This window comes from Hyaena hyaena, unplaced genomic scaffold, assembly GCF_003009895.1.
Source record: "Hyaena hyaena isolate Hyena2069 unplaced genomic scaffold, ASM300989v1 scaffold_331, whole genome shotgun sequence".
In the NCBI taxonomy this organism is placed as follows: domain Eukaryota; kingdom Metazoa; phylum Chordata; class Mammalia; order Carnivora; family Hyaenidae; genus Hyaena; species Hyaena hyaena.
The window spans coordinates 835,762-851,221 of NW_024080965.1; the positions used below are offsets into that span (position 1 = coordinate 835,762).

The window sequence follows — 15,460 nt, forward strand, 5'->3', positions numbered from 1 at the left end:
GCTGGGGCCTGCGTGCCTTGGGTCCCAACTTCGGAAAGACCTGATGACCCCACCCCACCCCGTCCCAGGAGCCCGGACCCCATGCCCCCATTCTATTTCACCTTCCGGGGTAGGGCACACTCAGAAGGTGGGGGCAGTCCGGCTGGCGCGAGCGTAAGGACTTTTCCCCGAGGTTTCGGCAGGGGGCTCTTCCTCCTTCTGCAGAAAAATCGTTTTGTTCTTAATTTCCTTCGCCCAGTCCCTCCAGCGAAGCCTCCAGGCGCCGGGGCGTCCGCGGCGGGCTGCTCCGGGGCTGGGCCGCGCTGCAGTCCGCGCTGATTGTGTGTCACAGAATCGTGTCCCCCGCGCGCGCGGCGGCGGGCCCGGCCAGGGTCCGGCGGGGTGTCTGGTCCGCTCTGGGGCCGGCTCGGGCCAAGTCGGGGCGAGCTGGCTTGCGCCCTCCTCTCGGTGCCGCGCAGTCCAGGCAGGCGGGGAGGGGCGGCGGGCGGGGTTGGGGGCGGCGGGCCCGGGCCTGAGGGTCCCGCCCGCGGCTCCACCCGTCCTGTCCGGCCATCGACGGGGTGGTGTGAAGGGCTGCGGGGTTCCTGGGATGGGGGTGGGGCTGGGGCGGTGGCCGGGAAGCATCGCGTGGCGCCGGTCCTCCCTCCCTCCGGGGTGGGTGGTCAGACGGGGACGATGTGGAGGCCGAAGCTGTCGGCCTGAAGCTTGATGTGGTCCCCGCGGTAACTAGTGGCGGTCATAGGCAGCGGCAGCAGCGGCAGGGGCGGAGCCCCGGGGGGCGGCACTATAATAATAAGGGGAACCTGGAAGTTAACACAGGAGAAGAATGGGCTGGGTGAGAGGACAAACAGGAGAACAAAAAAGGAAAGAAAAGCAAAGACCTCCCGGGGCTAGGGTCTGGCGGGGTCGGGGCAGGGGAGACCTCGGCTGGGCTGCTGGGCCGGTTGCCCCCAGGAGAGCTTCTTTCACCCGTGGGAGAGGGGCTGGGTCAATGGGTGACCGCCGCCGCCCGACTGGGGACCTTCCAGGGGTCCGAGGGTGGGGGCGGCGCAGAGCCTTCTAACCCCGGGGAAGGGAGAGGGAGGGAGGGAAAGGACGGGAGGCGCGGGCGTCCTCCAGGGATCCCGGGGCCTCAGTGCTGCACTAACGAGCCTGCCCTCGCGGCACCCGAAGGTCGGGTGGAGGGGAGCCGGACCGGCGTCCGGAAGCAGCCCGGCCGAGCTGGCCCGCGGGCTGACGCGCTGAGCCGCCGGCCAACCAGGTGGCGTACTCACTTAGTAAGGCGGGGTTGCTGAATCTCCAAGCCTCGTTGTAGGCCGTGTACTGGGGGTGGCTGTACGGGTTGCCGGAAAACTCGCTCCCTGCGGGAGGGTGGGGGAGTGGGGATCAGACAAGCGCAGCTCCGGGGCAGACCCGACGCGCCCCGCCAGCGGCCTCCCCCCAGCCCGACGTGCAGGTGCGGCAGGCAGGACAGAGGCAGAGCAATCCACCGGGTCTGCGTGGCGACGGCCCGTTTGGGGGGGGGGGGGGCGGGTGCGGAAGCACCAACGGGCCTCGCACATGGGCCTGGGGCTTGGGGCTCCCCCGCGGAGGCGCTCCGGGTCACCCAGGAAGGGTTTGTTCCAGGTCCAGGCGCGCCTACCCCGCTGCGTTGGGGGCTAGGGCCTCTTTAGTGGATACTCTGGTTCTAGGAGTCGTAGCCCCACGGGATGGAAGCCGTGGAGGAGGGCGAAGAAAGGCCCTCGGGACATCTTGTCCCAGAAAGTCCTAAGAATGGCAACTCAGCACGGTGCCAATGCAAGGGGTGGGGGTTTCTGCTGGGAAACACCCCCCTCCCCGCCTTTCCCTGGAGAGATTCGATAGGCGGGCCACGCAGCAAGAAGGAGGCGGTGGGAAGCAGGTGGACTGCCCGCCGGTCCGCGAGCTGTTAGCGGAGGGCCCCGTGGGCTGGGAGCGGTCGGAAGCTGCTTCCCTCCCTCCGCGGGAGAAAGGCCAGGCCTCCGGGTTTCCCCCTCGCCCTTTCTCCTGTGTGATGACCCCAGACTGTTTACAGTGATCCCTAACCGCGGGTTAAGTAGAGGAGAAGGGGCCCCTCTCTGAGAGGGAGCTGGGGTGGGGGTGGGGATGCAGCCACTGGAAAGCCTGTTTATTGACGAGGAGGGAAAGCATGCGTGCAGCAGGATAATGAGCTTCTGAGCTCAACTGTGACCAAGAGGAACTGAGCTATCTCCTTCCCCATCGCTAATGAAACAAGTGTAATTTCCTCATCAGCACTAGATTCTGTTTAACGACTCCCCCCTTGCCACCATGAGCTCTCTGCGGCTCCCCTCATCCCCACCTCCTTGCAGGCTCCCCCCTCCCTCACCCCCACCTCCCTAAGACCTTCTCCAGCCTCCACCTGCTCACTGCTGGGACCTTCCCAGAAGAATCTCCTTGTCCCCAACACTTCTACCCACAGATCTATCTGGGCGGGAATCCCCTCACCTACAGCTCCCAGCTCTCCTTAGCCAGTGCCTCTAACTCCCTTCAGTCCCTGTGGGGGTACAGCACCCTGTGGCAGCCTTCCTCTTTGCCACTGCCCATGCCCCCAAGCTCTGCTGACCCAGGGCTGTCCCTGGATGGACACCCGGGAGTGGGGCCGGTCACCCTCTTCTATGCTCCCCCACCGTGAGGGCTGGGTGTCAGGGAAGGAGCACGCAAGAAGGCAGCCAGTAGGAGTGGGCGGCAGGCCCAGCGAGCCTCACCCTCTTTAAGATAAGAGGGTTTTTTGTTTTGTTTTGTTTTCTGTTTTTTGGTTTTTTTGTTTTTGTTTTTTTGGTGTTTATACGAATAGACGCTTCAGCTCTCTCTGGCTTCAAGCCCAGCTGGCTCCCAATCTGGGATGAGAGGTTGGGAAGAGCACAGCCTCCAGCTGCAGTCCTCAGACCCTAAAGCCGGCCTCTGCTTCTTTGATCCACACAGTCCAGACCCAACTCCTCCCAGGAGCCATGAGGGCCCGGGTACCTCTGAGGAGACGTGGTCCTCTAGCTTGTCTCTCTGAAGCCAGAGTCTCTCTGGGTCCTGCCATACATAGCCTGTCTTCTGCTCCTCTTTCCTTAGGGACTAGCTCCCTCCTCTCCCTGGGGTGGGGTCAGGTCTCCACACTTGTTTTCCCTGTGGGTTGGTGTGGACCAGGGTGGCTTTGTCTGAGTGACTGACAATGCCCCTGGAAATGGTTCTTGGCTCCAAGTTTCCATGGAAACCAGGGCAGGCTCTTCCAAGCAGTGTCAGCTGGCTGGGGTGGGCTGGGGCACTGAGAGAGGAGCTGAGGCTGAGGGTTCCTGGGGCCCAGGCTCCGGGGGGTGGGCAGTGTGGAGGGGCCATGACATAGACAGTAGGGTGCATATAAGAGCCACTTCTGCAAACTCCCTCCCTGGGTTGCTCGCGAGGGTGGATGAGGGACCAACTGTAGCCTCTAGGGGGAGAGAGGGATGGCACCGCAAAGGTTTGGGGGGAGGGGGTGTTGGGTCTCCCCCCACCCCCAGCCTCAGACTACAGCCCACTCAGCAGCTCACCCACAATTTAGTCACCCCCATCCAAATTAGGCGGCTGCAGCATTGTCACCTACCAGGCACCATTCCTGCCAGGGTGGAGGTGGGGTAGCTTCCCTGGCCAGTGGGGGGCACGTGAGGGGGGTAACCAGGCAGGGTGGTGCTCGCCATGTCACGACCTAGAAAAACACAAAGGGGAAGGGGTGAGGCCTGGAAGAGAGAGGCCTGCCTCTGCTCACACCGGGGTACTCCACGGGAAGGAAGCCCTTGGAAAGGATGGAGAGCCGTGTGCAGACGTGGGGGAGAAGAACTGAATGAACAGGTCCAGGTGAGCCTTTACGGGCCACCTTTACGTTGAAGCTCGTTACCTACATGTCAGTTCTGTGATCGGCTATGCACCTCTGCTGTGTGTGGCGCTTTGGGTCTCTCTGTGTGCGTCTGTGCGCCTATGGGTTTATCTTTGCTTGTGTCTCTTTGTAGCCCAAGCCCAGATGGAGAATGGAGGGAGATGGGCTGCTTTTATTCCTCCTCCCCAGCAAGATATTCAGCTGTGGTCTCCCCAGTAGCCAAATGGACCTCTGCTTAGCCCTCACTGAACACCCCATCTTTCCTTTAGGCTTGGAGGGTACCACCACCCCCGCCCATTCTGGGGCTGATAGGTATTTCTTGTCCTGTCTAAGAGGAGCTGCAGGTGCTGGGCCTGGCAGGTGTGGAGAGTGGGGAGTGGGGTGGGGGGCAGCCAGTGGGCTATTTTGCTGTTAGTGTTTATGGCATTTAAATGATAGAAAACCACCCCTGGAGTCAATCAGGAGCTTTAAGCCAACAGTTCAAGTGGATCAGATCGTGTTCCAATGAGCAAAACCCTCTCTCCCCCCCTACCCCCCAGCTGCTGGACTTCAGTCTCTGGAAACTTCTACTAGCTAGAGTCTCGTGGGTGGGAGGCAAGGCTCTCCTTTGCAGTGTCCTGGAGTGAAGGTAAAGCAAGCCAATATTAAGGAGTCACACACGGTCCACAGACATCTCTGGGACGCAGTGACACCTGAGTGGCCTCCCTTCCTTGCCTGTTCGCTCTATTGCCATGAAGGGATTGCCACCTCCCTTGCAATTTATACCCCAGTCTGTAGTGCCAACAATCTGCCCCTTTCTCTCTCCCGCATTTCCATGGCCTAGACACAATGTGATTCTCTCCTGGGTCCCATTTAATCTCTCCTGATTCCCCTTATTGTCCTTTTCAGCCTGTCCACTCTCCCACCCTGGGTGCCTCTATCTGACTCTGAGAAGGCAAGGTGTGGCAAGGCGCAGAGAGTCACGGAACTCTGTGCATCTGGTCCAGGGTGTTTCCTTTTCCTCAGCTCCCCCCTGACAGCTTTCATCCTCCCTATAGCTATTCCAAAGCGCCCCTCGCTCTCCTTGCCACTCTCTCTGTGAATTTCACCTCATCTCCTACTTTTCTGACACATGTGAGTTTCTCACTCCTCCCTGAACACATCTGAGTGACTCAATTTTCCCAAAGTATACAGGGCTACAGCTCAGGATTTTGCATTTCCAGCTGTCTGCTGAACATTTTCATTAGCTGCCCCACTGTCACCTAAAACTGAGCAGGAGTAAAAGCAGACTCACCTTTCTCCCAAGCAGGTCTCCTGACCCTCTTAAAGCCCATCAAACCAAACACTTGAGAATCCTTCCTGATACAGCCTTTGTCCTTCCCCTCTAGATGAAGTCAGTCACCAAGTGTTATCAGTTCCCCTTAGCAATGTCTGTTACATCAGTCCCGTCTCCATTTCCTCTCCCACGTCCATGGCTCAGCTCCTGAGCACCTGCCCCTGGTTGGCCACAACAGTGATTTTGCTTGTATCCCCTGCCTCCACGTTCTTGCCGCTCCCGTCTGTCCCAAGTGTGGCTGCCTGGCTAGTCCTCATGAAATGCTGCTTTCAACATATCACTTCTCTTCTGAAAACCACCATTGATTCTCTTCGGTCCACAGTTGGAATCTACACTCTGCCAGGCTTTCAAAGCCTCCTGGGTACTCTCCCCACCCAACTTGCTCAGCTCTGACTCTCACTCCACCTGCTTTAGTTGGACTATTTTCACGGGTGTGTGTGCTGTGCTTTTGCCGTATCGTTTTTTTTCTTCTGCGTAGTTACCCTCTCCTCCCAGCTCCAGCCTTAAAATGCCTACCATTCTACCCATCAGGGAAGTTTCTTTCTTCTAAACTTCTACGGTGTTTCTGCTGCATGGTTGACCATGACATTATATTTCATAAGGCATCAGACCTGTTGTTTCATATTATGGCTTGCTTCCTCAAATAGACCATAATCAAACTGAGGGCAGGGCCCTGTCTTCTGCTCTGTCTTGCATGGTTGATAACTCAATAAGTGATGCTCAATAGGGGAAGGAGGATGATGGGCACGGAGGAGGGCACTTGTTGGGATGAGCCCTGGGTGTTATATGGAAACCAACTTGACAGTAAACTCTGAAAGAAAAAAAAATACTGAAATACTAAAAAAAATTGATGCTCAATAAATACTTACTGACTGATTCTCTATCGCTCTGTTGCACTTACAGCCAATGCCAAGTGGGTTATATTGTTTTCTATCTGTTTCATATGTGCTGATCTCCTTTGAAGAGGTAAAGGCTGGGGCAAAATGTAAATGCTGAAATCTGCTTTTTCTCTAAAAATAGTTTGAACAGGCGATTATGAATTTTTAGAGGTTGATGAAAGATGACAGTGACTTATATTGTGACGTATAGCCCATCAAGCAATAGAATGGTTCTCCTCTCTACTGTCTAATATGGCTAAGATCTTATATTTCCTAAAACTCAAGAACAAACAACAGAGCAGAGCCATCAGGCAAGAGATCACTTCAGACTCCCAGAGAGGTAGAAGAAAGAATCTGTGTCTGCTTTGTTGTGGGTTTTCTTTCATTGACCTCTATCGTCAATAAAAGTCTCACTCCTCCTGAGCATCTCTCAGTGGAGTGGGTCTGAAGTGGACAAGGACAGCAATATCTATCAATTCCTTAAGAGACTAATAATATGGCATTTACTGGTCAAAAAGCCCCAAGACAGAGGAGAGTTAGGGAGGATGTAGAGGTTTGGAAATTAAAAAGATCTAGAAATCTAATTTCTCCTGGTCCCGTGATCCTAATGCTTAAGAAAGCAACCAGGAAAATTAAAAACAGGAATCTAAATGCACCCAAATTCTGATCTGCAGCTGCCTGCTTCCTACAGCCTGTCACACATGAATTCCTTGTGATCTGAGGTTTTGTCATACAATTCCCTACCTAGCTTCGGAGAGAGGAAGAGACGCTGGATGCCTGGAAAGGTGTCTCCAGCTAACTGGAGTTACCCCTCTTGCAAGGTTTATTTCCACTGGCTTTTGCTCTCGCAAAACAGTCAGGCTAACTTCCGGCATACAGAAACTTCTGCATGCTGGAAGTCACCCACAGACTTGTTCACTGAAAGACACATTTCCAAATTCTAGCTGAAAAGCTGAACCTGGGAAGTGCTTTGCAGACATTTTTAAAATGTGAGAGAAGAGGCCCCATGACGAGGAAGAAGCAGACAAGCTTCCTGGAGTTCTGCATACGGCTGTGAGCTGAGCCGCAGCTGCTGCAGATTCTGAAACATCCCGCATCACCACAAAGAGGTGCCCATCAGGACCCCTGAGCCAACAGAGGTGCAAGCCGCCGCATACAAAGCACATTCAATGGCTTCATTAGTACACAGGTAACACCAGAGGAGGAGGAAAAAAAAATTGACCAAACTCTTGCCAGAGCCATATATTCTTCTGGAACCCCGTTGTCAATAATGGAAAACACATACTGCAGGAAGTTTTCAAATTACTAAGACCATCATACCATTTGCCCAGCAGCATTCTTTGAGCAAGCCTCTCTAAGCGAGAGATATGAATGGGTAATGGAATGTGTGCAAGAAAGAATCAACAGAGCACTGCAGACGGATGGACAAATGGGAACAGAGAGAGACTGCACAACTAACCCCTAAAAACAAACGAGGAAAGCACAGAAGGAGGAGAAAACAGCCATGTGGCAAAAGGCATCGGTTATAAAGTATGTGCTACCCAACAGAAGATAGGGAGCGGCCAGAGTGTTTTGCTCACCCACAGTGCCAGTAATAATAGCACAACAGCACCAGGAATCACAAATGGGTAAAAGTCCACATATTACCAGGTGGATGGGCGTTTTGTGTTGGATCCTTGCTTCCTGAGATGACAAAGTTTTAAAGATGGAAAAGCTTTCGAGATGATCTAACATCCTTGTTTCAAAGTTGAGAAAATGGAGGCGCAGAGAGGCATAAAGACTTCCTAATGGGTCCAGGGCTAGTAAACGAGAGAGCCACAGTTCGAAGCCATGTCTGTACACACTGCCTTTTAACGATAACACGAAGCCAGATAATTCCCCAAAGAGCCAAAGGAAAGGAAAAGAAGTCGTCTAACAAGCAAAATCTCATACATATCTCAAACAGGACATAAAGAATAAAATACTGACACCAAAAGTCTGTAGTAAAACTCCATGGGGTGGAGTATTAATCTCCTTGGAGAGTTTTCTAAAATACAAAGAGGCTCTTTAAGAAACAGTAGTAGTCGAGAATCTTAAAGTACCCAGAAGTGTTAGCAGCACTGTACTTGATGACGATGTCTTCTCAGTTCAACTGCAGAAGTCCCTGAAGAGTCTACAGCCAATTTCTACAGCAATCACTACATCTGAATCAGACAGTGCACTTCTGTCAGACATTCCTTACCAAATGGGCCAGATCAAATCAACTGTTTTGGAGAATCTAAGTGCAGTTCCTCTTACAAGTACAGAGAAAAGCAAAGTGAATGACTTTATTAAGAAATTGGAAATTTTCAGTCACCAGATAATTTATGCTATCTTGTCAGCTCCACGATTCAAGGGCAGAGCTGTGTTTCTACTCGATCTAGACTTGCTAGCATTCATTGAACACCGCTTATAGCTGGGCACTGTCCTAAGTATTTTCTATGTCTTCTCTCTTTTAATCCTCATATCAACCAATGATGTTGATCTGTCTGCAATCCCCATTGTATTAGATGGAAAACTGAAACTCGGAGGGGCGAAGTATTACATTCAAGATGGCACAGAGGGTAGATGGTTGAATCTGGATGACAGAATAAGCAGTACACGTAGGAACTGATTCTAGAACGACATTCTTGAATACTGTAGACCCAGAAAATAGGTATTTGGTCCAGGAAAGTAACCTGGTCATGCTGTCTCTCTCTCAGAAATAAATAAGAAACATTAAAAATTTTTTTAAAAAAAGGAAAGTAACCTGGGATTATGCTAAATGAATCCTTCCGAGAACAACATCTTGTTGTTCCTTTTTTCTTGGGTGGTTCAGCCTCTTCCATTTTCTACAGCAAGGAGTTCACTGATCCTGCAGGACTCCATAGATGCACTTCACAGGGTCCATGTAAAGCCATACATCAGATGTTATAAGTACACATATATAATATCTAGATGGCCCTTATCATGTTCTCAAAAGTAGTCATGACTCAAAGATTGATACACACTATTTATAACACACCTAAAGAACCTCTCTTCTTTGGCATCAGAAAGACACTGATTTGCTTGAAAGTACTTCAATTGTACTGATAGACAAGACCCTACGGAGAACAGCAGGATAATATGTGAAGGAACAGAGTCTTATCTCCAGGATGGGAAATGCCAGCATTCCGAAGACCCAGGAAACAATAAAAAGCCTGAGCGGCAGAGGCACTCTGGTTCGGTGATGACTCAGACCACCACACTTATTAGACACAGATTTATACAGTAAAAGTTCTATTCGGTGAGTGTCGGGGTGCTTTTCCTCAGCATCGTTCTCTGAAAATGAGCACTTCTGCTATCCGCCTGACACTGTGGAGGACCCTAAGGCCAGAAAACATAACTCTTGTTTTACTATCCTAGTCTCAAGTTTTGTCTGCTTCTCATAAGGTAGTGAAGATGAAGACATTAGATTGCTCCGAGGTTGGCAATCTGTGCCTGCGTTTGACTCAAACATTTATAATACTTCCAAGAATACACAGTTATTAAATTTGTAATTACTGCCTAAATTTACTGCACATTTACATGGGTATACCAATGATAATCACTTTATGACCGATCCACGTTTAAATAATATGCCAAAATCACACACTCCAAATCTGCAAAAGCTGCCTTTTACGGAGTTCCCTTCATATTTCATGTCGTTTATTTCCAAGGTTTCCCAGTCCTCCCAAAGGTTTCTCCTTGAGGGTGGAGGTGCCTGCGAGACGGCCGCCAGCCCCGGGCACCATGCCGGCCCCAGAGTTCTTCATCCTGAGCCTTGCCTGCTCCGGGTTCCAGCAGAGGGGGCTGTGCCTGCAGCTCAGGTGGCTGCTCTCCTAGCCAGTCCTGCTTCCCACTGACAGCTGGACCTTTAGTCCCTGCGGTGTCCCTGGAAGGAACGCTGCCCAGATCTGTGTGGGCTCAGGGGGGTAGGCGGCCGGACAGCCAAACGGCTGGATACAACCAGCCATGCCATCCCCGCCCCTTCTCCTCCAGCACACTTTCCTCATCTGAGCCATGGTAGCTTGCTGGCTTAGGGCCCCCCAAGAGGTGGCTCCCCTTTAACTCAGCTGGACCATGGATGGAGCCGCAGCCTCAGGATCCTGGGATAAGACTAGGGAGTGCTGAGGAGAATCATATTTTCAAAGGCCTGAAAGGGAGTCTGGCTATCTCCTAGTCCAACCCCTTACCTTGCAGAGAAGGAAAGTAAGGCTCAGAGAAAGGGGAAGTCATCCCAGCCCTCTCCTCCCTCATTTCCCCAAGCTGCCGTCTCTGGCCCCTTTAGCAAATTGCAAGTGGAGGCTGGAGTTGGGCAGGTGCCGGTGCCCCCCTCCCACCCCCTGGAGGCGGGCCCAGGCTCACTGATGGGCTCAGAGCACGAGAGACCCTCGTGCTGGGTGGGCAGAGGTTAAGCCTGTTTGCACAGTCTCCCGATACTCCAGGTCTCCCAGTTCCTCTCTGGCTTTATTTTGTTCTCTGAGACCACTGAATTGTCAGCTCTAATCCTTCCGAAAGCGCAGCGTTTTTCAGGCGCTCTGTGTAAGTGAAACCCTAATCCCAAGGAAAACGGCCACTTAAGCTGCTGGAGCATTAGGCTGCTCTTGGAGCGGCAGCAGACTTCCTCCCTCCCTGCCTGGCAGCCCTGCTGGCCACGGGGGGAGGGGGAGAGGAGAGGATTCCAGGCTGAAGGGAGCAAAAGCCCTCTCAGAAGTAACAATAGTGGCAGGGTTTACCTCCCAAAGCTGAGGTTGAAAAAGTACTGGCTTGTTTGTCCCGAGGCTAGTAGTGGGGGAAGGAGAGATTCTGATCACCCAGTGCAAGGAGTGTGTGTGTGTGTGTGTGTGTGTGTGTGTGTGTGGATGGGGGGGGGGGTTGGTTTCCTGTCACCTTGGAGGATGGCTGGCTCTCTGGGGTAAACAGGCTTTCAGGTCTTACCTAGGTGGCTCTGAGGCCACCAGGACATTTCTGAGCCCTTGGTCCCAATGGATACCTGTAACATTCATCAGGACACCACTATTTAGGATTTCTGGTTATTCAGAAAAGATTAAGTTGACTGATTTTGCTTTTACTTAGCCAAACTTTTCTTCTGAGAAAGTGTCAAATAATGAAATAAACAATTAGCTCAGAGCTCAGAGCTAAAAGGGGACTGGGGAACTGTTCTTCGGGACACCCCATGCATCTCCAAACATTACAACAGCAGAAAGGTTGTCTCTAACCTAGTTAATCATGAAAATAGCGCCCAGTGCTTTCTGTTAGGCACCCCTTTGTTAGCCTGAGTTGGCCACTATATGCACTTGGAATAAAGATCATTGATGTCTGAAAAACATTTTGATTCATATTAAAACTGGCCCCTCTCCTTGACCTCTGCATGGGTCAGTGAGTCCTTGCTGTGGAGGATGAAGCATAGTCCATCTGGGGTGCTCAGCCTTTGGGGCTTTTGGATGGAAGGAAGAAATGATGGGGAGAAGTCAAGAGGAAGGCCCAAGAAATGGGCCAAATTTGAGCTCAGCTTAGATGACCAGAGTATTGTGTCTTTGTTAAAATACCCTGGAGCCTTTCATACTGTCTTCATAGTTCCCATGACCCTCTTCCCCTCTGCAGCTCCATTAGCAGCCCTGTGTGCTTCTGTCCAAGGCACCCTGCTGGGATGGGCAGCCCACCACCACTGGGATGGCTGGTAGGCAGAGACATGGGGGACATGGATTTAGGGTGGAAGTTGGGGTGGTATACCTTTAATTCTGCTCCAATTTGACCTGACTCTCCCAGTCCTAGAGTGGATGAATGCCCCTTCTTTTCAATATCCTTTCCCGTTAGAGGTGAACTGGGTAAAGGAAGAAGAGCCCTGATCCAATGACTCCCTAAGCTGCGGGCCCAGGGCACCCGCATTATCTGTCAATGTCTCATTGCTATGGAAATGCCCCCATAATTAAATCAGAGCTGAGGTCTAGGGCTTGGAGGTCCTTGGGGATGTAGCTGGAGGCCTCAGGGATGTTTGGAGGAGGCTAGCTTTGTACTGTTGGGCCTTCCCAGCCTAAATGAAGAGTCCAGGGCCCATGGGTGCTGTGAGGAGGCCCTCTGGCTTGGTTTGGCCTCCTCAGCAAAGGGCTCTGTCTGACTTGCTGTATGTCAGAAGTTGCCCTAGCCCCCTTTTTTCAAGGTTGGAGAGGAACTCTGATGTCTGTGCCCTAAATTCCTCTAGCTAATCAGGGTCTTTGAGCTGACAGACAAGGCTAGGAGACTCCCAGCCTCCTTTAGAAACATTTCTCAGCCTTTATTGCCCTCTCCTCCCCCGGAGGGGCTGGCCAAGAGCTAAGCTGTTTGTTTTATGGAGGGAAGTGCGGTTGCATTGGAAGGGGGTTGTTAACTACAGGAAAGAGGCAGTTTCTGGAGGTCCTCAGGACTCCCCGAGGAGGAGGAGGAGGGTTTCCCAGGGCCCACACTTCTATTTGCTAAAAAGCCACTTCACTCACCATCCCAGATGTGGGTAAGGGGTCTGAGCTTCTGAGAGCTCACAGCCCTTTCCCAGAAGCTGAGCCTGCACTGTCTGCACAGGCCTCCAGGACCTGGGGTTGGGGGGGTGTCAGCCCTGCTTTTCAGCTTTGAACTTTGCCTTATTGACCTCCCTCACCTCGGCTCAAATTTACCAGCTTCCAGGAGAATCTTCTGTTCCCTCTCCCCCACCATGGGCAGCATCCACAGCTTCTCCTGGGTCTTAGCTATAGATTCCTTCAGAGCTGCAGCCTTAAGGCATCAAGAGAAGTTTCTCCCAAACTCTTGAATAAAACCCCCCTCTCTCACCACTGCCGTCTGCCCAGGGTAGGGGAGCCAACAAGGCTCTTTTTCTCACTGAGGAGGAATGTATGTTCCTCGTCCCTAGCTTTCCAAAGTTCAGACATTTTTCTAAAGAAAAGGGAAGATTCTCTGCTGATCCTTCTGTCTGGGAGTTTGGAGAAGAGGGGACAGGCTCTACCTTCTGGGCTGCCTGAGGCTCTGCTCTTTTTCAAGGCTCCTGGACCTCAAAACCATAAGCTATAGGTGTGGTCTTCATTCTTTGTCTTTTGGATTTTTATTACCTGACGATTGGCTGGGCAGTGGTGGGGAAGGGGTGTGATATCTAGATGTGGGATAAACACAAAACTGATACTTTCCTTTTATCTTTTTAAGACTTTGAAACATGTTTCTTTTATAGTTGCTTTTGGACTGTTGTACTATTTCCAGTTCTTGGGGGATATTAATCGTCCTTTTTATTGCTTCTGCTAACTCTCCCTCATGATAGTTTGCATTCACATGAAGTGTGTAGTTTTGTTTTGTTTTTGTATTGAGTTCATCTTCAATGGTGGAGTCCTATGTGCCCGAGGTTGGGGATGACTTTACAGAGGTTTGCCCTTGTCCCTGCTGGGGTTTCTGAGTGAGTCACAATTCTAGACCCATTTTTATGTCAGCTATTGGCTGGGGATTCCTGCCACACTCTCAGGTATAAATTTGGACTCTGAGGGGCACCTGGGTGGCTTAGCCGGTTAAGCGTCCGACTTCCGCTTAGGTCATGATCTCACAGTTCATGGGTTCGAGCCCCGCGTCGGGCTCTGTGCTGACTGCCAGCTCAGATCCTGGAGCCTGTTTCAGTCTGTGACTCCCTCTCTCTCTGACCCTCCCCTGCTCACTCTCTTTCTCTCTCTCTCTCCTAGAAATAAATAAAACATTAATAAATAAATAAATAAATAAATAAATTTGGACTCTGAGCCAGGGTCAGGCTTGAGGGTTCCATTTTTCATGGAGGGCATTTTTTCCCTTCGCTCGCTTCCCTGCACCACTGGGATACGTTTGTGTGTTTCCCCTTCATGGATAGTGTTGTCCTGCTCTGTCCCTGGCTTTATGCAGGGTGACACTCAGTTCTAGCTTCCTGCTTCTTTTGGACCCAAGGTCATGGCTCCTGTCTGGTGTGTTACACCCCAGTGTCCCCCAGTCAGGGTCTACCTCCAGTGTGATACCATCAGCCTCTCACATACTGCTCTGGCTTTGAGCTTCCTTCTACTTCTGGTGCCACAGAGTGAGATTTGGTTGTGTATTAGCAATTCTTGTTGTTACATATTACCCATCTGTGTTTCAGTGAGTGTAGCCTGCCTGGTTCCTGGACATTGGTCTCATTCCTACAATACCTCTCTGGGACTAAAAGGAAGGCGGCAAGGATCACACCCTCATGCAGCCCTCCTGGTGCTTGGTGCTGAGGCCCACTAGAGGCCAGCGAAGCCCACTCGGTGCATCAGGTCCGGGGACTGCTGGATTCCTGGGGTGCCAGGTAAGCATGGAGAGCCGGCGCACAATGCCTGACTCGCTCCGTTTGGCCTCTGGGGTAGGGAACCTGCTCTCCTCTTCAGGGTGGACTTTCACCAGGCCAAGGGACTCTCTAAATGCTCAGGTGCATCTCCAAGGTACTTGGGGAATCCTGAAACTAGTACTCATCTTCTCTCGGACCAACATTGCTGCCAGTGTCCCCTCATGCTCCTCCATGGCCTGAGACCTGGACAGGCACAGGAAGGGAGAGGTTGAGGTGGGAGTCATGGGGGAAGAAGGGCTTTTTTCTACCACTGATGGGAGATTTGAAGGCACCAGCATACAGCTGGAGCCAGAGTCCTCACTGAAGTCCTGACCCAGGGGTCCCTGGGACTCCTGAGGGGTCGATGGCAGGCCCCTGTGGAGTTCTCTGGAAGGGAAAGAAGTTGCTAGAAGGCACCAGCCACAGCCAGCCAACCTGAGCAAGCCTGGGGCCAGAGCAGCCCCAACCCACTGTCTCATCTAGCTGGTCCCTTTTTTCTTATCACTTCGGAGAGACTCGGCTCCGTTCCAGACCAGCAGCCTAGAGCAGTGGGCTGGAGAGAGGAGACGCCACTGAGCTAGAGCAGCCCAGCGGCAGAAGGGAAAGTGGGTGATAAATTTAAATAACCAGCTTGACTTGGCAGCTTGCTGAGTTGTGATGCAGTGAAATTAAAATCTCGGCAGAACTTGCAAACACCACCCAGAAAAATCCGTCTCTCTCCTCGGTTCCACGATGGAAGGTGGGGCGGGGAGGCTATCAGGCCAAGCCCCAGCCACTGGCAGCCACCCTTGCTTGCAAAGTGATTAGCTGTGTCCTGGCCCACTGGGCTCCGCTCTCCCCTCCACACAATAGCCCAGGCTCCTCTCTCCTCTCAGTCCTGACCTTGTGGAACAGCTGTATCAAGTGGCTGGTGAAGTTTGAAATCAGCCTCCAGTGCCAGAAGGTGGCAGGAATATCAATAAGGTCGGCTCTTCAGGTTGGGCTACGGTGTAGCTGGGCTGGCTTTCTCGGGGCTCATCTCTGAAGGTTCATAGCCTCAGCTGCCTGTCCCCTGG

At 52.3% G+C, this 15,460-nt stretch overlaps 1 protein-coding gene across 6 annotated transcripts in view; it reads right to left on the reverse strand.

Annotated features, from left to right (window-relative positions):
• Positions 1 to 662: 662 nt before the first annotated feature.
• Positions 663 to 15,460, reverse strand: part of PAX2 (paired box 2) — a 77,278-nt gene continuing 62,480 nt past the window's right edge. For 3 of the 6 annotated variants that reach the window (XM_039249281.1, XM_039249277.1, XM_039249275.1), the window contains 3 exons: positions 3,608 to 3,709; positions 1,275 to 1,361; positions 727 to 803 (listed from right to left, as the gene is read on the reverse strand). In XM_039249281.1, coding sequence (XP_039105212.1) covers positions 727 to 803; positions 1,275 to 1,361; positions 3,608 to 3,709 — 266 coding nt within the window. Of the gene's footprint in view, positions 804 to 1,274; positions 1,379 to 3,388; positions 3,455 to 3,607; positions 3,710 to 15,460 lie in introns of those variants that run through there. The other 3 variants (XM_039249280.1, XM_039249276.1, XM_039249278.1) reach the window with 2 other exon arrangements.